The sequence below is a fragment of the Urocitellus parryii genome, chromosome 4 (assembly GCF_045843805.1).
Source record: "Urocitellus parryii isolate mUroPar1 chromosome 4, mUroPar1.hap1, whole genome shotgun sequence".
NCBI classification, from domain to species: Eukaryota; Metazoa; Chordata; class Mammalia; order Rodentia; family Sciuridae; genus Urocitellus; species Urocitellus parryii.
Genome location: NC_135534.1, coordinates 5,998,994 through 6,020,826, shown reverse-complemented (window position 1 = coordinate 6,020,826; position 21,833 = coordinate 5,998,994). Strand labels below are relative to the sequence as shown.

The window sequence follows — 21,833 nt, the reverse complement described above, 5'->3', positions numbered from 1 at the left end:
TTTTTGGAGCTGATGGCTGCTGCTTGTGTCCGAGTCCCTAACCCCGCTTGGATGCGGACAGTCTTGCCACGACCTGTGTGGCCGGACAGACGCCCAGGAAATCTGTACTACGTGACCCGGGCGGCCCCTCCATCTCCAGCTCTGCGTCCTCAGCACAGGCACCTCGCGCCCTAGATCTGCGTCCTTGCTCTCGGCGTTCCGCCGCGCAGCCCACCGCGCTGCTCACCGCGCGCCCAGGCTAGCAGCCCAGCTCTCCAGGGGTGCAGAGGGCGGGACCGGGTCGGGGAAGGGAAACGCCACCCGCAACGTGGATGCCACGCCCAGGGTCACGTCACCGGGCCCAACCCAAGGAAGCCAGCTCCGTCACGTGACCGAAGAACCTGCGAACGTTTTTCCCACGTGACCGAGGCGCCTTGTATGGACCAATAAGGAGGCGGGGGCGGGCCGGCCGGGGGCGGCGCGCGGGAAGGGAACCTGGGACTCTGGCTGTGGCCGCTGGAACCCGGTGCGGGAATACGCCGCGGGCGGGTCCCCAGGCTCAGCTGAGTCGCAGGCTAGGCCCGGGTTTGTTGCTGGGGACAGCATGAAGTGCCTGGTCACGGGTGGAAACGTAAAGGGTGAGTTCTGGCTGGCCTGGCTGCGGGGCACGTGAGCCGGCCCGAGGCGCCCGCCTAACCCCCCCTCTGCTCTCCTCCCCGCAGTGCTGGGCAAGGCCGTCCACTCCCTGTCCCGTATCGGGGACGAGCTGTACCTGGAACCTTTGGAGGACGGGGTGAGGGGCTGGAGCGTGCGGGGGCGGTTCCAGCCGGGTCTCAGTGCTCCCGGTGCCCAGGGTGGTGACCATGAGCAGATTTGCCTGCGAAGTTTGCTCCCCCGGTGCTGTCTGTCAGCTTGCACCCAGTCGCCTTTCCAGGCCTGCGTGTACACTCTGTGTACTTGCCCTCCCTGGAGTGCTCAGTGGAAGGATAGGGGTGACAGATAACTAGGGGGCAGGACCGAGGGTCTGGGCTGTGGGAGGGGAGCTGAGTGCCTTGACGACTCCCAGGGGAAGGCAGATTAGGTTCCGACAGATGACAGTGGAGGGGGAGGACCAGAGGGTTGGGCCTGTTGCTGCTTCTGACCATGTCCTGTCCCCTTCCCTGCTTCGGGCCCAGCTCTCCCTCCGGACCGTGAACTCCTCCCGCTCTGCCTATGCGTGTTTCCTGTTTGCCCCCCTCTTCTTCCAGCAATACCAGGCAGCCACCCCTGGTCAGGACCTGCTGCGCTGTAAGATCCTGATGAAGGTGAGGCCTTTCTCAACAGGGGTGCCCTTTCTCCACCTGGGCATCTCCACTAGCTGTGTCTGCTCTGGAGCACTCTAGAGTTGGAAAATACATGCAAAATACAGTGGGTGTTCACAGAGGGTAATGGGAGATGGAGAAGGCAGTTGATGATAGAGACCTGGAGAGGGTGGTGACATTCAAGTGGGTCAAGAAAAGTAAGCAGGTTTTTTAAGCTTTATCAGGCAGAGGGAACAGTATGGACAAGGCCTGGAAGTGTACATATGTCACCCATGTCATGGGAGCTCCTTTCCCAGTGTTTTTTGCATGGCCAGTGGTGGGCCAGGACCTATATGGATGGGAGAGGTGATGGACAGAGGTGCAGTGCCAGGCTGATGTGTCCATTTCCTGCTCAGTCCTTCCTGTCCGTCTTCCGCTCTCTGGCCATGCTGGAGAAGACTGTGGAAAAATGCTGCATCTCTCTGAATGACAGGAACAGCCGCCTGGTGGTCCAGCTGCACTGCAAGTATGGTGAGCAGGCGCCTGGCCAGTTAAGGAATGCCCTTGGGGGTTGGGGGGGAGGTTGGCAAGGCCTGTTGAAACCCTGTCTGCCCATCCAGGGGTGAGGAAGACTCACAACCTGTCCTTCCAGGACTGCGAATCCCTGCAGGCTGTCTTCGACCCATCCTTGTGCCCCCATGTGCTCCGCGCCCCAGCACGGTGAGCACACCCCTGCCACAAGCTCAGCCCTGGGTCTTTCTTCCTTCTTTGTGACTTTACAGGTCAGTTTAAGAAGGCACCTCTTTCATTTTCCCTCCAGGGTTTCTGTGACCCTCAAAGACTCTTCAGCCCAGTGTCAAGGGCTCCTTACCCTGGTTGGGGCCCTTCCCTGACTCTTTAAAAGCAGAGGGCAGTGTGGAGGGTGCCGGCAAATGCTCCCTTGCCGCATTGTCCTCACGGTCTCTAGGAGCTGTCTTCTCCACCCCGGAGGTCTGGCTTGGCTTTCTGCTGCTCACACCCTTCTCACTTATGTCCTAAAGAGGTCATCTGGCTGCTGTCAGGTCACTTGATTGACTTAAGTCACCTTGCAGGTCTGTCTTTAACCTTGTGCCTCAAAAGTTCAAAGCCCTTTTTTGGTCTGGTCGTCCTGAGGGTATTCCCATTTAAGGGCAGTCTCTCTTCCTAACTGCCCAGGCTCTGGCCTTGGGCGGTCCCCAAGGCAGGAAGCGGGACAGGGAAGTTGGGGTCCAGGAGGGCTACCAAATAGTCCGCCATGAGGGTACAGTCGTTCTGGGCAGGCAAAGCCCAGAGGGGCCATGTGGGCCAGGGGAGGAGTCAGCTTTCATTGCTCCATGCTGGACGCTGTTCACATTCAAGTTGCCCAAGGTTCCGTTTATTTCTCTTGGTGACTGAAGGTCCTTTCAGGTCCTAATGTGTGCTTCTCCAGGTTACATTGAGGCAGCAGTGATCAGGACTCCTTTGTATGGAGAACGAGAATGCTGTCCCCTTGGTCTGCATTGGGCGTCTCTTCTTTTGCTATCCTTTCTATATTTATTCATTTCCTTATTTATTTTTATAGCACTAGGGATTGAAACCAGGGGGGCTCTACCATTGAGCTAAATATCCAGCCTTTTTTTTTTAAGTTTTTATTTGGGGACAGAGTCTTGCTAATTTGCCCAGGCTAGCCTCCAACTTGCAGTCCTCCTGCCTCAGCCTCCTGAGTCATTTGGATTACAGGCCTGTACCACTGTGCCAGCTCTCTCCCTTTTTAAACATGGGCAGTTGTTTATCTCTCTCTCTCTCTCTCTCTCTCTCTCTCTCTCTTTTTTTTTTAAAGTTTCAAATACATACAGAAGTATAGGCCAGTTCCTGTCCCTTGTTGTTTTAAGGCAAATTCCGTATTATTTTATGTGTAATTTTACTTAATAGTATGTATCTCTGGGAGACAAGCACATAAGTGCTCTGAGGGCCAGGTTCTAGGACTGGCATGAGTATGGTGGCCCAGCCCTGCATGATCACATGTGCTTGCCCAGACTTCCCACTGCCTTCTCTCCCATACCTGGGAAACTTTTGACCAGGCAGGGGTCACATTCTGCTTATCCTGTCCTGTCCTTCCCAGGCATGCTAGGCCTGCACACTGAATACATGTCGTTATGTCATTGCCCACACAGGATCCTGGGGGAGGCCATTCTGCCCTTTCCCCCCACATTGGCTGAAGTGACATTGGGCATTGGCCGTGGCCGCCGGGTCATTCTTCGAAGCTACCTGGAGGAGGAGGCAGGTGAGGGAGCCAGACATGCCCTGGTGGGGAGCTGGAGCTGGGCCCAGAGACGCAGGGGCTCAAGTTCTTCCTTGTGCCTGTCCAGCAGACAGCACCGTCAAAGCCATGGTGACTGAGATGAGCATTGGGGAGGAGGATTTCCAGCAGTTGCAGGCCCCAGAAGGAGTGGCCATCACTTTCTGCCTCAAGGAATTCCGCGTGAGCTTCCCACCACACCCACTGCCCTGTCCTCCTGCCCAGCCCAGGCCCTCACTGCCTGCTTCTTTCCTCCCAGGGCCTCCTGAGCTTTGCAGAATCAGCACATTTGCCTCTTAGCGTTCACTTTGATGCTCCAGGCAGGTAATTCTCAGCTTGAGGACGGGAGGGAGAAGGGCTGTGTCCTGCCAGGAGGGGAATGGAATCACCTAGTTTAGAGACCCTGTCCCTTGCCCAGGCCAGCCATCTTCACCATTGAGGACTCTTTGCTGGATGGCCACTTTGTCTTGGCCACACTCTCAGAGCCGAACCTGCACTCCCAGGACTTGGGCTCCCCAGAGCTCCACAGGCCAGTGCCTCAGTTGCAGGCTCCCAGGTGAGGGCACCCCTCCACCCATTCTTCCCCTCGTCTTTGTGCACCCCACATGAGCTTGCTGCTTCCAGCTTGTGCACCTCCCCCCAACACACACACACACAAACTTCCTGTCAGGCCCCAGCCCTGCAGGCTCAGCCTTCATGGTCAGCTGTACTCAGAGACCCCTCCCACCCAGGGAGGCATCCCCAAGGTCCAGCTGACTTCCTTCTCTGGCTGAGGCTTTCCCTCTGAGCCTCCTCCCAGGCCAAGGAGGAAAAGGGCTGCTGGGAGGCAGGGAGCTTCCTGGGGTAGGGGAAGCAGGTGGCTAGAAGGGCAGGTGGGTTGGGGAGGATGGGCCCAGGCAGAGGAAGTTTGGCCTGGCCCCCCGCCCAGCACATCCCTGGGCTCTGGTGCTCTCCAGCTCTGTCCCCCTGGGAAGGTGGGGGCTTGGGCCCCATGTGGCCTCATGCTCAGGACTTGCTGCTCCCTTCCCCCAGCTGAGCTAAACTAGCCCCAGGATGCCTCCCTCAGGCCCCTACTAGAACTTGGATCAAAGGGATTCCAGGCCCACCCCCTCCAGGAAGCCCCCACTTAACCCCTGCATCCTCTCTCTCCAGCCAATCAGGAAGTAATAAAACCAAGATCTCACCAGCAGATTTAGGCCCCAGAGCCTTCTCTGAGCCCTCCAGGGTGGGGCCTTCCTATGCCCCCTTTTCTCTCCCTGTTTCTGATACTCCATTTTTGCCTACAGCACATCCCACCTGGATGACTTTGCCAGTGATGACATTGACTCTTACATGATCGCTATGGAAACCACTGTAGGCAGTGAGGGCCCACGGGCACTGCCCTCCATTTCCCTTTCCCCTGGCCCCGCCTCAGAGGAGGAAGATGAAGCTGAGCCCAGTACAGTGCCTGGGACTCCCCCACCCAAGAAGGTAGGGCTGGGGGTAGGGGCTGGGAGGCGAGGAAGGAGCCGCCTAGAGAGCTCATTGGCTTTCTCCTCTTTCCAGTTCCGCTCGCTGTTCTTTGGCTCCATCCTGGCCCCAGTCCACTCTCCCCAGGGCCCCAACCCTGTGCTGGCTGAAGACAGTGATGGTGAAGGCTGAACTGAGAACCCCCAGCATGTGTCCAAAGGCTGTGGACTAAAAGCCTCAGCCAGCGGCAAGGCTGGACCTCGGTCCAGGGGAGAGTAGAGAATCTGACAGTGCTGGTAGTGAGCTGGCAGTTCTGCGGCCTCCTACAGGACCTACCTGGCTGGCTGCTGCAGGGCTGCCCAGCTCACCTGCCTGGCCTGAGTCCTGCCATCCCCACAGCCTGCAACCAGTCACATCTCTTCCCTGGCCGGGTGCCAAGCTACACTGACAGGAGGTTCCTTACCCCTAATTTACCATTTAGGCTCAGGCCAGGCTGTGGCCATCTGGCCAGGGCTGGAAGCCTGCCTCCCTCCCTTTCCTCCCTAGGAAAAAAATCACAATGGGGCTCCTGCCCCTGCTGATCCACTCTCTCTGCCAATCATGAATGCCCTTCCCACAAATGCTGGGCACATCTCTGGGACTCTGTGGATGGAAAGGACTGTTTCTCTTGCTTTTTCACTGTCATCTGGCCCTCGCTTGGAATTCCAAGAGCCTCTGGACCCAAGTGTGTGGCTGGGCCTGAGCCCAGCAAGCCTGCCTGCCTTAGTGTTTCTGTGCAGAAAGGCTGCCAGCAGTGTTTGGGACAAGAGAGACAGAGGACATGGAGAGAAATCCAGCTTTGACCTTTATTCAAGAGACCAGATGGGTTCCCCCAGGATCCGGCTGCCAGCCCTGTGGCCAAGCACGGCTGGAGACCCACAATCTGGCCTGCCATTGCCCTGAGCTGCAGCCTCAGCCCCAGGATCCCACTTGTACCCACCACAGGTACAGGTGGGAAGGAGCCCTGGGGGATTGGACGCTGCTATTTATTCATTAAAAAAAGAAAAATACACCAAGGCTCCATGTTCCCCGTGATGGGTGGGCCTAAGGGGCCTGTGTGATCCCCATGGCAGCATGATTTCTCTACAATCAATCCATCATCTGGGGCAGAGGGTGGCACACGGAGGTTATTTCTTGGCTTTGGCGGAGTTGCGGGGTGGGGTGATGGGTCGGCCTCCAGGGTTCAGGCCACTGAACTGCCCATATTTCCCCTTGTTCTTGTCAGCGGGCTTGAGGATCTAAAAGAGACAAAGATAATCAGGCTCACAGTGCTGGGCCACAGGGCCCACCAGCCCCTTCCCCACACCTACCTGGAAGGAGCACATGAGGGTCTCATCCACACTCATCATGGCACCAGCATTGTCAAACTCACCACAGTAATTGGGAGCTGAGAAAAGTGTTACCAGCTGCCGCTTGGCAAAGAACTCATAGCCATCTTCTACCACCTGGGCAGGATGGGAGCAGTTAGGTCCATAAGCATGGCTTTCCCATTGTCCTTCCTGCCCCTATCCAGGGCTGTTGGCCCACCTGGTGTGCCCGGCAGATGAGGTCCAAGTCGTGCTTGTGCAGGAACTTGGCCACCACCTCAGCCCCAAAAGTAAAGGAGACGCCACGGTCATTCTCGCCCCAGCCCTGCACATCCTTGTCGGGGTCAGACCACAGCAAGTCACACAGCAGGCCTTGGTCAGGCACGTCTGTGGGCCGCATGATACGCCGAATCTGCTCCATGGACTGCAGATCTGGAGACAGGCCTGAGGGGACAGGACATTTCCTCAAACAAGCATCCTGGTCGCAGGAGCCCAGGCAGGCAGATTCAAGTCCCAAGCATAAGTACAAAGATGTCCTAACTCTCAAGCCCAGAGCTCCCTGAAGGAAGACACTGCAGGATGCAGAATGCCACAACAGGAAAAGAGTGCAGCCTAACAGTGTGGCACAGGGGGACTTCCTGTCAGTGACATCCAAGATTAGACCTAAGGAGAGCTGTTTGAGACAACTAGGAATAGTCCTGCTAAGAGCTTTGTTTGGAGGCCCCAGGGACGTGTCCTGTGCGCCTTCTCAGGCATTTCCTCAGCATGTGCCCACAGCCACCCTCACCTCCGTGGCAGCAGAAGATCTTCTCGTCCACAATGGCTGCAATGGGCAGGCAGTTGAAGCAGTCGGTGAATGTTTTCCACAGTTTGATGTTGTAGCGTCTCTTGCCTGCCCAGGGGAAGGAGACGGCTTGTGGGGAGGCCTGCCCACCCCATCCTGGTTCTCCAGGCCCTCCAGAGTACTTTGTGAGTGTTCAGGGTAAGCTAGAAAAGGAGACTGGAAGGCAAGGAAGGCTCAAGCCCACACCTGGCCCCTACCAGTCATCTAGGAGTAATTCTAAAGCACCTGAGTCTGTAAAAATCTGGGTTCCAATCTGGTTCAACCTTGGGGGTCAGAACCTTCCCCCACCCCAGGAGTAGGACCAGGCCACACAAGCACAAGCATCCTAAGTAAAGGATATACTGGAGGGGTGTGTTCCCAGGCAGGGCCTTAATGGGAAGTGTAGTAAATGCACAGTCCTCCAGGCAGCATCCATTCACCAGACCCCTCTTTGGTGCCAGGCCTCACTCAGGCCAAGAGAACAGGGCAGGAAATGACCAGCCCACCAGGGATCTGCCAGGGTCCCATGAAGAGTAGTGTATGCAGTTTGGGTCCAACAATCAGACCACTCACATTCATCGTAGAAGCCATAGATGCGGTTGATGCTGGCACACTCGTGGTTCCCGCGCAGCAGGAAGAAGTTCTCAGGGTACTTGATCTTATAGGCCAGTAGCAGGCAGATGGTCTCCAAAGACTGCTTGCCCCGGTCTACATAGTCCCCCAGAAAGAGGTAGTTGCTCTCTGGAGGGAAGCCACCATACTCAAACAGCCGCAGGAGGTCATAGTACTGGCCGTGGATGTCACCTGTGACCCAGGAAACTGAGTAAGCTAGGTGCCAGATGTGCACTTGAACCCAGGACCAGAAATGGGCTGGAGGGAAGAGGGATTCAGGAATTCTGGGGAGGGGGGCAATGCCACTTTCAGGAAGCCAAAAGGTCCTGGGGGGCCTCACCGCAGATCTTGAGGGGAGCCTCCAGCTCCAGAAGAATGGGCTGGCTCAGGAATATCTCCCGGGATTTGAGGCACAGACCACGGATCTCGTTCTCTGTCAGCTGTACATTCTTCCCAGGTCGTGAGCCCTGCACTGGGGGCGGAATGGGGTGTTGGGAGCCTGGCCCCCCGGACAGGAGGTGGGTGGGCAACTCAGGTGGCCCCTTGGGTACCTCTGGGGGCGGCTGGGCCCGGGCTTGGCCAGGCCAGCTACTGCTGCGGGGCCTCCAGGGAGTTTCTCCTCAAGCCTCCCAACAAGACCCCCAACTACCCTGGGGGCCCTCCACAGGGGGCTGCTGTGCGCAGGGGCCTGTCACCCAGAGCTCAAAGCAGCGCCCTTCCTGGCTACGCTGCACAGGTTTCTCCCTTGCCCTAGGAGCCCAGGCCACCCGTGCGCCCCTGCCCAGGAGAGGGAGTTGCTCCGCCTGCCGGGGAGGCCCGGACCCCTGAGGCGCGCCTCTGGGGAGGGGGGGTGCGCCGTGGCCACGGGACCTCGCGGCGCGTCCCCGCCCAGTCGACGCTGGCCCCGGGAGGGTCAGGCCCTCCCGCGGCCACTTCCGGGCTGGGCAGGGGGCCAGGGCGCGGACCTTCCCCACCCCGGCCAACCTTCCAGCAAGCGCCCGATGATAGAGTCCAAATTGAGCTTCTCGCTGTCTGACATGGCGGCGCCGCCGCTCCGGCCCAGCAGCTCCGGGCCCGCTCCTCTCTCCCGCCCTCCCGCAGCCTTCTTCCGGCCTGGCGCTCCTTCCGCCCGCCCCGGCCCGCCCCGGCCCGCCGCCCCGCCTCCTGGCCGCCCGCCCCGCCGCGCCGCGCCGCGCCGCACCCCGCCGCGCCCCGCCGTCTCCCGCGCTCTAGCGCCTCCGCTGGACGTGAAGCGCCACGGCCGCGACGGCCCGGGGGCGGAGTCTCAGTCGACGGGGTGGGCCCAGCGGGGATTGGTGGGTGGAGTTTGGTCTGGTCCCGCCCTTAAGGAGTTACCCAGCTGTGTTCAGATAATTTGGGACCGGAAGTACCTGGAAGTTGTTTTTCTCTTGAAGCCTTAACACCCCTTCCTATTCCTGCCCTGAGTGTGAGCACGTTAATAATCACATCCCCAAACACTACAGCATAAAACCTCCAAGTGCAGAAAAGGAAACTATGGCTTGGAGATAGCAGGGGGCTATTCCAAGACCTAGGGCTCATCATATTCTCCTGTGTCTCTGTGGCCCCCAGGCAGCTGAGCAGATCCAAGGACACCTGCCACTGAACCCCAAGCGTACTGTCATGCACATTGCCTGGGTGCTTGCTAAATTAATATTTTTTATGAGTCTCATAGTTACTTTTTGAGTAGCATAGTAATATTGCATTGTGTGCATATTAAAAGGATTACCTTATAGAGAGCAAACATAAAGTAAACTAGAAATCTTATTGGAACCCCGAGTTGGGTGTTTTACATACCAGTAACCTCAAAACTGGAAATGACCTGGCTTTTCACCTCTGGCAGACTCCAGGCCCCAACGGACAGGCATAGGGGGAGGTGGGAGGAGCCGAGGTTCAGGGGCACAGGGGCAGGCAGGAAGAGCCTCAGAGAGGAAGGGGTGACCCCCCCATACATACTTGGGAGGGGCCCCCAACCGCTCACTGAAGCTGAGTCTGAGGAGGAAGTGAGAGGAGGAGGTGAGGTAGAGCAGGGAGGTGAGCTGAACTGGTGGGGACAGGCTGGGCCCGGGGCCTGGTCTCTATGGAGGCCTGGCCTTTATGTCACCTCGGGGACTAGCCCACTCCCCAGTAAAAGAGGGCACATAGGGGGCTTGTTCAAATATCCTGAAATCTCCCTCTGAGGCCGGGCAGTGGTTGACTGGAACCCAGGCCCCAGGTTGGCCAGGAGCCGCCCCTCACGTTGATTCTCCCCAGGTCTTTCAGCCAGTGGCATTTTGGGGTCTAAGGCGCCATGGCCCAGGCCCTGGGGGAGGACCTAGTGCAGTCTTCTGAGCTGCAGGATGATTCCAGCTCTTTGGGGTCTGACTCAGAACTGAGTGGGCCTGGCCCCTATCGCCAGGCTGACCGCTACGGCTTCATTGGGGGCAGCTCAGCAGAGCCAGGGTAAGTGGGGCAGGGGTGGGCGATGGCAGGGTGCAGGGACCGAGGATGGGCGTGAGGGCTGAATTCTGGAGTGAGACTCAACTTCAAGGATCTGGGGAGGGTCTGGTAGCTGGACTGGACAGAGACTCAGCCAGTGTCATCCCTCCTCAAGCTCCAGGAGTCATCCTAAAGTGGGAAGGGCAGGTTCCTGTATGTCTCTTTTACCTCAGCTTCTAAGGGGGGTGAACATCTTTCCCTTTTTATTATCTCTGGCCCGGGAATCTCAGATCCAAGTCACAGAACCCACAGCTCTTCTCCCCTGCCCAGTGTGCAGACAGGAAAACGAGTCCAGAGAAAGACAGAAATTTGTCTTAGGTCACGTAACGGGTCCAAGACAGAAGTAGACTCAAACTTGGACCCCTGGCTTCTAGTCCAGGGCTCTGTCCGGCCAGCTTTCCATACGAATTGTCTGTGTTCCTGACCTGGGTGACAGTCACCCAGCTCCTCTCCAGCCCATAGTTACACCCTTTAATTTTGTTCCTGTTTCTGCCCACATCAGAGCTCTATCCTTTCCTATCCCCACGACTATCATTGACAGCTTCTGGGTCACAGGTCACCCTCTAGGACTCCCTAGAGAGCCCCAGTGCCAGGAACTAGGTTTCCCTGAGTTATCTGGAGGGGGAAGGTGTGGGCTCCGAGGAACAGCTACCAGCACCTGGATACATGTGCTGTGGGTTCCCAGGCCAGGTCACCCCCCTGCAGACCTTATCCGCCAAAGAGAGATGAAATGGGTAGAGATGACCTCACACTGGGAGAAGACCATGTCCCGACGGTACAAGAAGGTGAGAGAAGAGTGACCCATCAGGCCCCCTTGCCTCCTTCCTCTCTGCCTCACCCATTGCCTTAATAAAATTTGCCCATGCGGTGACCCAGCACCTCCTACCTTTGCCCCCTCCCCCTCAGGTGGCCCCGTGGCCTATGGGAGTGTGCCAGGGACCTGTCAACAGCAGCAAGTAAGGTCAACCTAATGAAGCCCCTCTGCCTGGCCCACAGGTAAAGATGCAGTGCCGGAAGGGCATCCCTTCAGCTCTGCGGGCCCGGTGCTGGCCTCTGCTGTGTGGGGCTCAGGTGTGTCAGAAGAACAGCCCTGGCACCTATCAGGTAAGGGAATTACCTCCCCTTCCCAGAGCTCCGTATTTCCCTGGATCCTTGTACCCACCTTCCTGTCCACCTGCAGGAGCTGGCAGAAGCCCCTGGAGACCCACAGTGGATGGAGACCATTGGCAGAGACCTACACCGTCAGTTCCCTCTACATGAGATGTTTGTGTCACCCCAGGGTCATGGGTACGAGGCCAGCAATACCCAGGGACCCCATTCCCCACTGTAGCTTTACATCCTTTCATCTCAGGGGACCCAACAAGGTCCAGGGAGGTTGTAGCCTGGGTAGAGGCCACAGAGGGTGGGAGGGGGTGTCTGGGGACCTAGCCCCTGATGGGGTCTTCTGGCACAGGCAGCAGGGGCTCCTGCAGGTTCTCAAGGCCTACACCCTGTATAGACCGGAGCAGGGCTATTGCCAGGCCCAGGGCCCTGTGGCGGCTGTGCTGCTCATGTACCTGCCTCCGGAGGTAAGTGAGCTCAACCCTGCCTGGAGACCCCCACCCGCGATCCCTAGTGACCTGGGTCCCCACACAATTGATCCTGAGCTCTGGACCTATGACCTCCAACCTCAATAACTCTAGCCTCGGGATCCTTTACTCTCAGACCTTGTCTGGAGACTCAGGGCCTCATGGCCTCCAACCTCACTTAGTGATCTTGAAGCCTAATGACCTTGACTCCAGGAACACAGACCCCTTGACCCCGTCCCTTATCCAAGTGATCTAGGAGTCTGGACATTGTCACCTTAATTTTTTTGCCTCTTGATTCTGAATCCTGTGATCATGGACTCTGTCGCCAATGATCCTAGGAATCCAGGACTTGAACTTTATGACCCTCTCAACCCTTGCCCTGGCTCTGTGACCCTCGAGTCCAGCACCCTGAGCCCTGTAACATCCGACCCCTAAGCCCATCTGTTGGCCTTGTCTTGGGAAGAGGGGGGCTTCTGGTAAGAGCCAGCCACCAGACCCTGAGCAGAGCAGGAGTTGCCCTGAGTCCAGGCTCCTGACAGGGCTCCTGCACCTGCTTCCCCTCCTGCCTCCCAGTATGGCCCTTGCTCAGTGGGCACTCACAGGCCTGTGCCCTACCTGTAGGAGGCCTTCTGGTGCTTGGTGCAGATCTGCGAGGTCTACCTTCCTGGCTACTATGGGCCCCACATGGTGAGAGGCTGGGATGGGGCAGGAGGCAAAGGGTGGGGGCTGCAGAAACCTGGGTTCAGGGAGTAGAGGTGTTGGGCGGCTCTGGCCAGCTGAGTTGATGGACGTGGTCACAGGAGGCTGTGCGTCTGGACGCGGAGGTCTTCATGGCCCTGCTACGGCGGCTGCTCCCACGTGTGCACAAGCACCTGCAGCAGGTGGGCGTCGGGCCCCTGCTCTACCTGCCTGAGTGGTTCCTGTGCCTCTTCGCCCGCTCCCTGCCATTCCCCACGGTGCTGCGCATCTGGGATGCTTTCCTCAGCGAGGGTGAGTGGGGCAGCCCCAGTGGCTGGGGTCCAGAGATTTGGGGTGCACTGGGGAGCCCGCTCACTAGCTCTCAGTTTATTCTGCTTGGTAACTGCCACTCCCAGTCTTTTGGGGCCTTGAACCGGGGGGGTGGGGGGTTGGATGTGGCTCTGGAGAAGACAGCCTTGTCCCAGGTGGTGCATCACCAGTGGAGTGCATTGGAGCCCCCTCCTGTGATGGGGAGTACCACAGGGAGGCCAGCACTGCCTGGGCCAGGGCTGGGCCAGGGCTGGGCCAGGAGGTTTCTGCTGAAGGTGGAGGGAGCTGGACTGATCCCAGCGCCTGGCATCTGAGCAGCTCAGAGGCGGGCAGGACTGGGACTTGGCTGAGGGAGGAGGCTCCTCCTGGAGCCCACAGCCGACTGCCGAGCACAGCCGGGCACCAGGCGAGGGTGGCTCTGGCAACACGAAATGCCAAGTGTTCCAGACCTTCATTCTGGTGGGGGTGGGGTGGGGTGGGAAGTGACTGTAGCCAAATTAAGGAGATATTTATAGAATGTCATAGTGCCATGAAGAAAATAAAACAAAGGATGTGACAGAGTGTCAGGAAAGTGGCAGGAAGTTCTTGCTATCTTTAAAGGTGCTCTGGCTGGAGGTAAACAGAAGGGTCGTGGGTGGAAGTTGGGAGCAAAGAACGGGAGGATCACGAGGGGAGAGCCAGGCAGTCTTGGGGTCTTCTTGACGTGCCTCGATAGCCCCATAAGCACCCCACCTGTGATGTCCAGAGCTTGTCCCTAAAAAAGCAGTGGTGATTGAGTAGTACCTCTCTACTGGCTTCAGATCTTCCACACAGGGAGGACCACTGGTGTCCGTCCAAGTCACCATCCATGTGTCACCTCCCCTCCAGCCTCAGACCCCGAGGGCAGGGTCATTTGTGGTGACTGAGGTGATCCCTGCCCCCTCCACCTGAGGACAGGCATTGCACGGACACCCTTTAATAGAGATGATGACGTTAGCAGTGTCAATTGTTCCTTTACAAGTCACAGTTGTCACTGGGCCTTTCTGGCCCCCTGGCTGCTCTTCTCAGCGAATCAGAGGCTGCCAGGAAGGAACTGTGAGGCTCCAGGAGTGGCTCAAGGTCATGTGTGTGGTGTGTGTGAGGGTGCATATTTGTGCACAGGCACATGAGCCCTGTGCTCTTGGTTCAGGCATGAGAGCAGCTCTGCCTAGAATCTTCCTAGAACCAGAGGGTCACAGATCCAAGCTGGAAAGTCCCGAGGCACCCGTTGGACCTTCCCATATAGAGGATAGAGCTCAGGTGGTAGAGCGCTTGCCTTGGATGCAGAAGGCCCTGGGTTTGATCCCTAGCACCACAAACAAATAAAGGAAGGAAGCCGAGGCCCAGAGAAGGCTTGGTGTGTGCTCTCGGTCTCCCCTGGCTCCTGGCAGGCTGCTCTGCCTGGAAGTGTCTGGGGCTCCTGAGGCTGAGTTGGCCAGTGCAGGGGCCTGCAGTCCCCAAATCATGGTCTTCCCTCTGTCATTGCTCCTGGCCTAAGTTGGGTGGTGGCAGAGCTGCAGGCTGGTGGAGAGAGCATGACTGGGGGCAGGTTCAGGTGAATGGCCGAGGGAAAGGCTGGCTTCCTGTGAGTGAGTCCCTGGCTGCAGGTGCCAAGGTGCTGTTCCGAGTGGGGCTGACACTGGTGCGCCTGGCACTGGGCACTGCAGAACAGCGCATGGCCTGCCCAGGACTCCTGGAGACGCTTGGTGCCCTTCGAGCTATCCCTCCCGCTCAGCTGCAGGAAGAGGTCTTCATGTCCCAGGTGGGTGCCCCCTGCCCACCCTCCTCGATGACCCAGCCCCTGATGCACAGCTGGGTAAACCGAGTCACCAAGCTGGAAGCCCCAGTGAGAACACACTCGGCTCCTGTCCTCTGAGCTGCAGAGAACGTGAAAACCCCAGGCTCAAGTGACTTTCTGTGGCTCCCCCCCGCTAGGCTGCCTTCGAGTCCCTCAGCCCTTAGCCACTTCCTGGGGCTGTGTACTGCCTGCCCGTGGAGACCTCAGGGTTTCCTGCCTGTGCTCTGGTCCCAGTAAATTCTGCACCAACTGCTCCCCACAGGTACACAGCGTGGCCCTGTCAGAGCGGGACCTGCAGCGGGAGATCAGGGTCCAGCTGGCCCAGCTGTCCAAGTCAGCATCTGAGCCACTACCTCGGCCACAGGCCCGCCTTCCTGGGGCCCAGGCCATCTTCGAGGCCCAGCAGTTGGCAGGGGCACGAGGGAGTGCCAGGCCTGAGGTACCTCGAATCGTGGTGCAGCCCCCAGAGGAGACCACGCCACCACGACGCAAACCCCAGACTCGTGGCAAGACTTTCCATGGGCTCCTGACTCGGTCCAGGGGACCCCCCATGGAGGGTGCCCCCAGGCCCCATCGAGGTTCTGCCTCCTTTTTGGACACCCGCTTCTGAAGGTGCCATGGACTCAGTCCCCAGTCCCAATCACCTGAGTGGCTGATGCCAGCCCTGACTGTGAGCACTGTACTTTACTGCTGGGATTTGGTGACTCATCTTTGTTCCCAGTGAGGACCATGCAGAGTGGGACTTTATGGACTGTGTCGGGCATGAGATCAAAGGTCACAGAAGGGGGCATGTGGGGCAGGCTGGCCAACCACCTGTGAACCTGTCTTGGTGCCTGTATCAAAGAGCTGGAAGATTGTGGGGTGAGGCTGCTGGCTGGACTAAGGGACCCTTGAGGGCTCCTGGAGGACCTGGAATAAAGTCTGACTGAGCAGATGCCTGGATGGATCGGCAGAAGCCCTGCGCCCTGTCCCTGGACCTGCCACCCCTTCCCCTCCTGCCCTCACCCACCCTCCAGACCTGCCCTCTCCTTTCTGACTGGGGACTCCCTGAGGCTGCCCATTGGCTTCTGGGGAAGCTGTTTACCAGCAAGAGAGCTGTGCTGGTAAACCACCTTGCTCCGGCCTCTTGGGGGCAGGTAAGGCTCGTGCACCTTGGGAGGAGGGCTCCCCAGTGGCCGCTGGGCCCAGGAGTCGGGGCTAGTCTCTATTCCACCCCTCATTCCCCTCCCCCTAGGCTGGTTCAGGACTCCCCGGGGTGGAGGGACTCCCACCCACTTCCGTGCCCCCTCACCCATGCTCCTGGTCCTGTCAGTCAGAGGGAGCCAGAAAGAACAAAGGCCTAGTGTGCCCCGGACAAAGGAGAAAGGTCCCGCCAGCTCTTGTCTCTCCCTAAGCCCCAGTGCTCCCCCTCGAGACCGCCACCATGGAAACCCCCTCCCACACTCACTAATTGCCCCCGTGGGTGCCTGGGGTGCTTGGGACATGAGCCACTGTCAAGACAACAGGACTGGTGCCCGTGTCCCCACAGTGCCCATCCCCATCTCCCTGTTGCCTGCCCTGGCAGTTCCTTAACAGGCCACGGGTAAAGAACAGAGCAGGGGCACAGGAGGAAGTGTCTGGAGGCCCAGGCTTCCATGGGGACAGCCCGTCACCATGACTGTGCTGGCCATTGGCATGGCCCCTGTCAGAGTCTGAAACTGGAGCGTTCTGTCTACCCACAGGCTGCAGAAATGCACTCAACCTGTATGTTCTGTGGCACCCACTAGGGGCCTGGCCAGGCCTGGGTGCAGCAGACCTGTCCCACTCCCACAGAGCCTGCTGCCTGGAGGAGGGACTCCTGGAGGGCCAGACCCATATCTGTAGTTTCTCTGGGGAAACTGAGGCTCAGGAGAGGAGGAACTTGACCCAAGGCCTACGATGACCCAAGATTTACTCCAGGCCCTGCCCTTGGCAGCCCATGAACCAGCCCCCCTGGATCCCCACCTTGGCCTGCCCTCCTGGACGTCCTCTGTGCTTCTTCACTCCCTTCCTGAGCCAGCCCAGGCTCCAGCTCTCCTGCCTGTGGGGCGGCAGTGGGGACCTCCAGGGTCCTCCTGCTTTCCTCTTCCCAGCTCACTGGATACCTGGACCTTAATAACAGTCTTACCTGAAGTTCTGTTCTGTTCTGTCCTTTTTTTTTGGCAACCAGGAGCACTTAACCACCGGGCCACATCCGCAGCCCTTTTTTGAATTCTGTTAAGAGACCGGGTCTCACTGAGTTGCTTAGGGCCTAATTTGCTAAGGCTGGCTTTGAACTTGAGATCCTCCTGCCTCAGCCTCCCAAGCCACTGGGATTGCAGGTGTGTGCCACCTCACCCAGCCTAAAGTTCTTAAAGCCCTTTCTCAGATCTGCACCCACCCTGCATTTTTCTACGGGTGGCCCCAACACAGACGGCCTTACTAGAGAGAGGGAGGCTCTGAGATGCTGAGAGCTCAGCCCAAGGCCACAGTGAGAGGCAGAGGAGCTGAGTACAGAGCCTGAGACCCTAGAGGGGTCTATAGGTGGCCCCTCCGGCTCTGTACAGTGGGGGGAGTCCACCCATGAACCACTGTCCCGCAGTTCTGCTGGGAGACCAGGGGAGGCAGAAGGCCATGAGCTGGGGTGGTGAAGGCGTTCCTGCACCCGCTGTCAGACAGGGTCACAGCGTGGGGGACACTGCAGCAGGGCCTCACCATCTGGAAACCAGAACCATTAAGAATGTTAAGTGTTTTGTTTATGATCCTCATGATACGGATAACAGGGCATACGCCACTCAATAATAAAAGTACGTATTGCCTGAGATCGCAGGAAAATTCCCAGAATGAGACCAAGGATACCAGGGAGACAGGCCATGAGGTGCGTTTCAGTGTCTTTCAGGATACAATCAATGGTGTTATTCCTCAAGCCTAAGCAACGAGAAATATTTATCCCATAGTTAACAATTTACATAACCCCCAACCCCATCCTAAAGCCACAACCTGTACAATAGCCTAGCTACGGAAAAACGATCGCTGTGCCAACGTACCACCGTATGTAGCTTATGGTGTCCCCTCCGGGACAAGAGGCTAATAAAAACACATTCCCCAACCAATAGACCCTTCTTTGCCTTACACAGAAACTTATGAAAATGGAAAACACATAGTTAATATAAATGACAAATGGGTTGAGGTGTAAAGCCTGCCCTTTAGTTAAAGATTACAAAGACAAAAGAACTGGTGTGCTTTGACCAAGGATCAAGGGAGTTCTCTAAGAAAGCAGTTGAATAGGTCATATGAAAAAAAGAAAATTCTATTAAAAATAGAATGATATAAAATTAACATAGATAGATTTTAGAGGCACTTCAGAGTAGTAGGCTTTTAAATAATAGACTTTCACTACTTTAAGTGTGTTTTACTGGGATTTTAGTTTAGAAGTAAGAAAGCTTACCAATAATCATAAGTATGCTTTAAAAGTTAAAAGTTAATGAAATAATTATAGGTATGCTTTAAATTTACAAGTGAATAATAGGTCAGGAGTCATGTAGTCTGGTTGTGTCGCCTAGTACCTAGAGATTGAGGTGAAAACGTAAAAGCTTAATTATGATTTTCTACAGTTACAGAAAAATATTTTGAACAATGTACTCAATATCTTAGGTAATTAGTGTATGTCAGAAAAGATCGTACTTCTTGAAAATTATGTAAATCAAAAAAGTTTTGGGGCTAGGGATGTGGCTCAAGTGGTAGGTAATGTGCTCGCCTGGCATGCGTGCGGCCCAGGTTCGATCCTCAGCACCACACAAAATAAAGATGTAGTGTCCACCGAAAACTGAAAAATAAATATTAAAAAAATTCTCTCTCTCTCTTTTAAAAAAAAAGTTTTGGACTTTGAAGCTATCCATTAACTACCTGAAAAAACATCTGTAAAAAAAGTATAAAACTAGGGCTGGAGATGTGGCTCCGAGGTAGAGCATCTACCTGGCATGCGTGGGGCCCTGGGTTTGATCCTCAGCACCACATAAAAATAAAATAAAGATATTGTGTGCACCTGTAACTAAAAAGAAAATCAATCTTTTTTTAAAAGTATAAAAATAAAGATCCCTCTCGAGGCAGCATGAGATGTCTTCGGAGGCTGCTGTCACTTGCAACCTGCCGTCCGACTCTTCTTCTTTCGCCGACACCACTCCTCCTTCAGGACCACTCTGGACCCTCACTCCCCCCACCGGGGCTGGACCTTGGTTGGCACTGGGGGGAGCACAGTGGCAGTGGCCCCCTTGAAACAGGCCTGAGGAGTGAGTGGTCTCCACGGGGCCCCTCTGGCTGGGTGCTGTCAGTCTTTCCTACTCAGGGAAGCATTTTTTCAGTGCCCCTTCTGCAGTTTCCATTATCATCCACTCTACAGGAACCCCAACTGAAAAGTCAGGCCAGAAAAGAACAGGCTCCCTCCTCACATGAACACCTACTGTATGCACACATTCTCATGGGCCCTGCCAGGGTACATGATGTGCCAGAGTGGGGAGCAACTACTCAGCCAGGTACCTTTGTGCAGTGAGCAACCTGCACAATCATACTTGGTGAGATCATCATCACCCTATGTGCTCTTCTGGAAAGTGGCTCAGAACAGGGAAGCAGCACACCCAGGAGCACCTGTGTGCAGGTGGCCCTGGGTTCCATCCTCAGCACTGCAAAAAGAGAAAAATTTTAAGAAGTAGAAGCCAGGTGCAGTGCAGTGGTGCACATCTGTGTGGGGACAAGGGGGGATGGCACCTAGGGGGGGATGGCACCTAGGGCGGTCTGTGGGCCTGCATCAGCCCAGAGGACATGGGGGTACACAAAGCAGTGGAAAGGCAAATGGATCCTCACCTTGGATCAGAGGAAGGGCCCACAGTGCCCTGCCAGCTGCTACGGAGGTTCCCCTCTTCCCAATTTCTCCCAGGTTCTCAGAGGCCAACCTTGAACTCCCTACTAAGTTCCTGCACAGGAAATCCTCTCTCACCCTCTCTGGACCCCAGTTTTCTCCTCAAAATAGGATTGAACCCAGGGTGCGCTATCACTGAGCTCCATTCCTACCTGCCACAGTCTGGCTGGGCACAAAATCACGAGCCACTCACAGCTTTGTAGATTCAAACAGCAATTCTTTATTCCCGAACTCACACCGGCCCTCTACAAACACGTTCTGAATCCCAAATACTCTGGGAGCGGGCCTGAGGCAGCAGGATAATCCCTATTCCCAGCAGGATACACCCTAAACCTGGATCCTCCCTAATCCAGTAGGATCCTCCTTAAACCGGGATCCACCCTGGTCCTTGAGCAGGGTCACCTTTCTCAAACATACATGCAATGTCACAGCGAATGTCCAAGGCAAGTCCATTTCCACGAGTCCTTCCTCTAAGCAACATGGGGTACCCTGGCAAGGAAATTGTCATACCTACTTGGCTAATGGCTCTCAGCACCTACCCCCTCCTTTTAGTTGTAGATGGACACAACACCTTTATTTCATTTATTGGTTGATTTTTATGCAGTGCTGGGGATAGAACCCAGTGCCTCACAGGGGCCAGGCAGGTGCTCTACCACTGAGCCACAACCCCAGCCCTCTCCAGCCCCCTTTTTTTTTTGTCTGAAGCAGGGTCTCACTAATTTGCCCAGGCTGGCCTCGAACTTGTGATCCTCCTGCCTCGGCCTCCCAAGCTGCTGGGATGACAGACACGTGTCACCATGCTCAGTCCTCCAAAACTGTTGATACAGAGATCTCTGAAAGAAAAGGGTTTATTGAACCATTATGGATGTGAGCCAGATGGTGAGGGACAGGTTCCCACAACCACCAGCTGCACGGCTGGAAAGCAGCTGGGAAAATGCCCACCACATCTAAAAATCTGGAGTCATTATAATTAACATTTTGGGGAAAAGGAAGCCTAAATTGTTCATATTGAATCTACACTGGCTATCGATAGATAAGAGGGGAGGGACAAGGTGAAGCCAGCGGAGTTGTGGGACAGAAGGGCAATTGGGAAGAAGAGAGGCTGCTTCTTGACCGGCTGGGGCTGTAAAATGTAGTGACATTTTGGATCAACTCCTGGGGCTCTGAGTCAAAGCTTCAGCATGTTTGGGAACATGGAGCTGGGCTGGGGAACGCAGCTCAGTGGTGGAGCACTTCCCTTGTGTGCAGGTAGCACTGGGTTCCATCCTAAGCGCTGCAGACAGAAAAAAAAGTGGAAGCCAGGTGTGGTGGCACACACCTGCAACCCCAGCTACTTGGGAGGCTGAGACAAGACAATCACAAGTTCCAGGCCTGGGCAACTTAGCAAGACCTTAACTCCAAATGAAAAATGAAAAGGGCTGGGGACGGAGCTCAGTGGTAGAGCACCCCTGTGTTTAAGCCCCAGTACCAAAACAGATAAGCAAACAAACAAAACCACATTTTTGTTGTTGGTTTGGCTGAAGCTGTTAGATAATTAACTTATTTCTCCTCCTTTCCATCTTCCTCTCAACTTCGTAATTAAATTTAGGATATCCCAGAATTTTTATCTTTCTTACTTACAAAGTAAACCCTTGGTATCCAGCCAGGGTGGCCCGGGAGTGGGACAGCACCGCGCTGCTCCCTGTACCTATATGCATACATTCTGGCAGAGGGAAGATCCCAGCTCTCTCAGTCACAAAATCTCAAATCACACCCCACTCTGAGCCTCACTTTCCAATGCATAAAGGCAGAGAATCTAGCTGCTAACGGAGAGCCCCCTTCCGAGTCAGGGAAGGGGCACCCTTGCCCCCTGCCCTGTTGGCCACCACTGTGCTTCTCTCCTTTCGCTGCCAGGGAAGAGGGTATAGGTCCCTGCCCTGGGACTGCCCTCCAGGGAGCATCTTGCTGAGTGGTTGCCAGCCTGGCAGGCGCGAGGAGAAGAGGTGAGGTGAAGCGGGAACTCCACACTGTGTCTTTTGAGACCCTGGCCCAAAAGGCTTTTCAAAGAATCTGCAGCGGGGCCAAGCGCTCCTGGCTGGAACGACAGCCGCCTGCGGGGCAGGGTGCGCTGGGGAGCCGGGCCTCCATCTAAGGGCAAGGCTGGGGACCGCGAGCCCCGCCCCCGCGTCCCGGCGGCTGCAGTACCAGCTTCGGTTCGCGCCGGCCCCGCCCGCCCGCCTCCCTTTCCATCTCTTCTCCGTCAGGGTCT

At 56.4% G+C, this 21,833-nt stretch overlaps 3 protein-coding genes across 6 annotated transcripts; 2 read left to right on the top strand and 1 right to left on the bottom strand.

Annotated features, from left to right (window-relative positions):
* The first annotated feature begins 469 nt into the window (after window positions 1–469).
* Rad9a (RAD9 checkpoint clamp component A) lies at window positions 470–5,743 on the top strand. 4 transcript variants are annotated; one of them, XM_026396565.2, is made up of 11 exons: window positions 470–617; window positions 702–772; window positions 1,227–1,283; window positions 1,676–1,790; window positions 1,880–1,979; window positions 3,431–3,540; window positions 3,626–3,738; window positions 3,815–3,879; window positions 3,974–4,111; window positions 4,842–5,025; window positions 5,101–5,743. In XM_026396565.2, exons 1-11 carry the CDS (start codon window positions 584–586, stop codon window positions 5,194–5,196), a joined length of 1,083 nt encoding a protein of 360 aa, XP_026252350.2. In that variant the 5' UTR covers window positions 470–583; the 3' UTR covers window positions 5,197–5,743. The 4 variants fall into 4 exon arrangements, with proteins under 4 accessions (XP_026252350.2, XP_026252349.2, XP_026252348.2 ...); XM_026396564.2 differs by having other exon boundaries at window positions 1,155–1,283; window positions 3,629–3,738; XM_026396563.2 differs by having other exon boundaries at window positions 1,155–1,283.
* Window positions 5,744–5,835: 92 nt separating this feature from the next.
* On the bottom strand, window positions 5,836–8,908 carry Ppp1ca (protein phosphatase 1 catalytic subunit alpha). The gene is made up of 7 exons (XM_026396567.2): window positions 8,770–8,908; window positions 8,126–8,257; window positions 7,747–7,977; window positions 7,138–7,242; window positions 6,571–6,794; window positions 6,354–6,488; window positions 5,836–6,281 (listed from the first exon to the last, which is right to left on the bottom strand). The coding sequence occupies exons 1-7, from the start codon at window positions 8,822–8,824 to the stop codon at window positions 6,171–6,173; spliced, it is 993 nt and encodes a 330-aa protein (XP_026252352.1). The 5' UTR covers window positions 8,825–8,908; the 3' UTR covers window positions 5,836–6,170.
* A 934-nt stretch (window positions 8,909–9,842) lies between these two features.
* Window positions 9,843–16,794, top strand: Tbc1d10c (TBC1 domain family member 10C). Its single transcript, XM_026396611.2, has 9 exons — window positions 9,843–10,245; window positions 10,967–11,066; window positions 11,278–11,385; window positions 11,462–11,568; window positions 11,735–11,849; window positions 12,471–12,536; window positions 12,650–12,839; window positions 14,483–14,637; window positions 14,936–16,794. The coding sequence occupies exons 1-9, from the start codon at window positions 10,094–10,096 to the stop codon at window positions 15,281–15,283; spliced, it is 1,341 nt and encodes a 446-aa protein (XP_026252396.1). The 5' UTR covers window positions 9,843–10,093; the 3' UTR covers window positions 15,284–16,794.
* The last annotated feature ends 5,039 nt before the right edge of the window (window positions 16,795–21,833 follow it).

What these genes read in the sequence shown, in the direction of transcription:
- Tbc1d10c (XM_026396611.2), top strand. Translation starts at nt 10,094, where the DNA reads ATGGCCCAGGCCCTGGGGGAGGACCTAGTGCAGTCTTCTGAGCTGCAG. An exon ending in GTGTCACCCCAGGGTCATGG is followed by an intron (nt 11,569 to 11,734) that starts GTACGAGGCCAG and finishes CTTCTGGCACAG; the next exon opens with GCAGCAGGGGCTCCTGCAGG. An exon ending in GGATGCTTTCCTCAGCGAGG is followed by an intron (nt 12,840 to 14,482) that starts GTGAGTGGGGCA and finishes CCCTGGCTGCAG; the next exon opens with GTGCCAAGGTGCTGTTCCGA.
- Rad9a (XM_026396563.2), top strand. Translation starts at nt 584, where the DNA reads ATGAAGTGCCTGGTCACGGGTGGAAACGTAAAGG. An exon ending in GCTGTAAGATCCTGATGAAG is followed by an intron (nt 1,284 to 1,675) that starts GTGAGGCCTTTC and finishes TTTCCTGCTCAG; the next exon opens with TCCTTCCTGTCCGTCTTCCG. An exon ending in CCTCAGTTGCAGGCTCCCAG is followed by an intron (nt 4,112 to 4,841) that starts GTGAGGGCACCC and finishes TTTTGCCTACAG; the next exon opens with CACATCCCACCTGGATGACT.
- Ppp1ca (XM_026396567.2), bottom strand. Translation starts at nt 8,824, where the DNA reads ATGTCAGACAGCGAGAAGCTCAATTTGGACTCTATCATCGGGCGCTTG. An exon ending in CATCGGGCGCTTGCTGGAAG is followed by an intron (nt 8,258 to 8,769) that starts GTTGGCCGGGGT and finishes TTCCGCCCCCAG; the next exon opens with TGCAGGGCTCACGACCTGGG. An exon ending in CTATGGCTTCTACGATGAAT is followed by an intron (nt 7,243 to 7,746) that starts GTGAGTGGTCTG and finishes TCCCCTGGGCAG; the next exon opens with GCAAGAGACGCTACAACATC.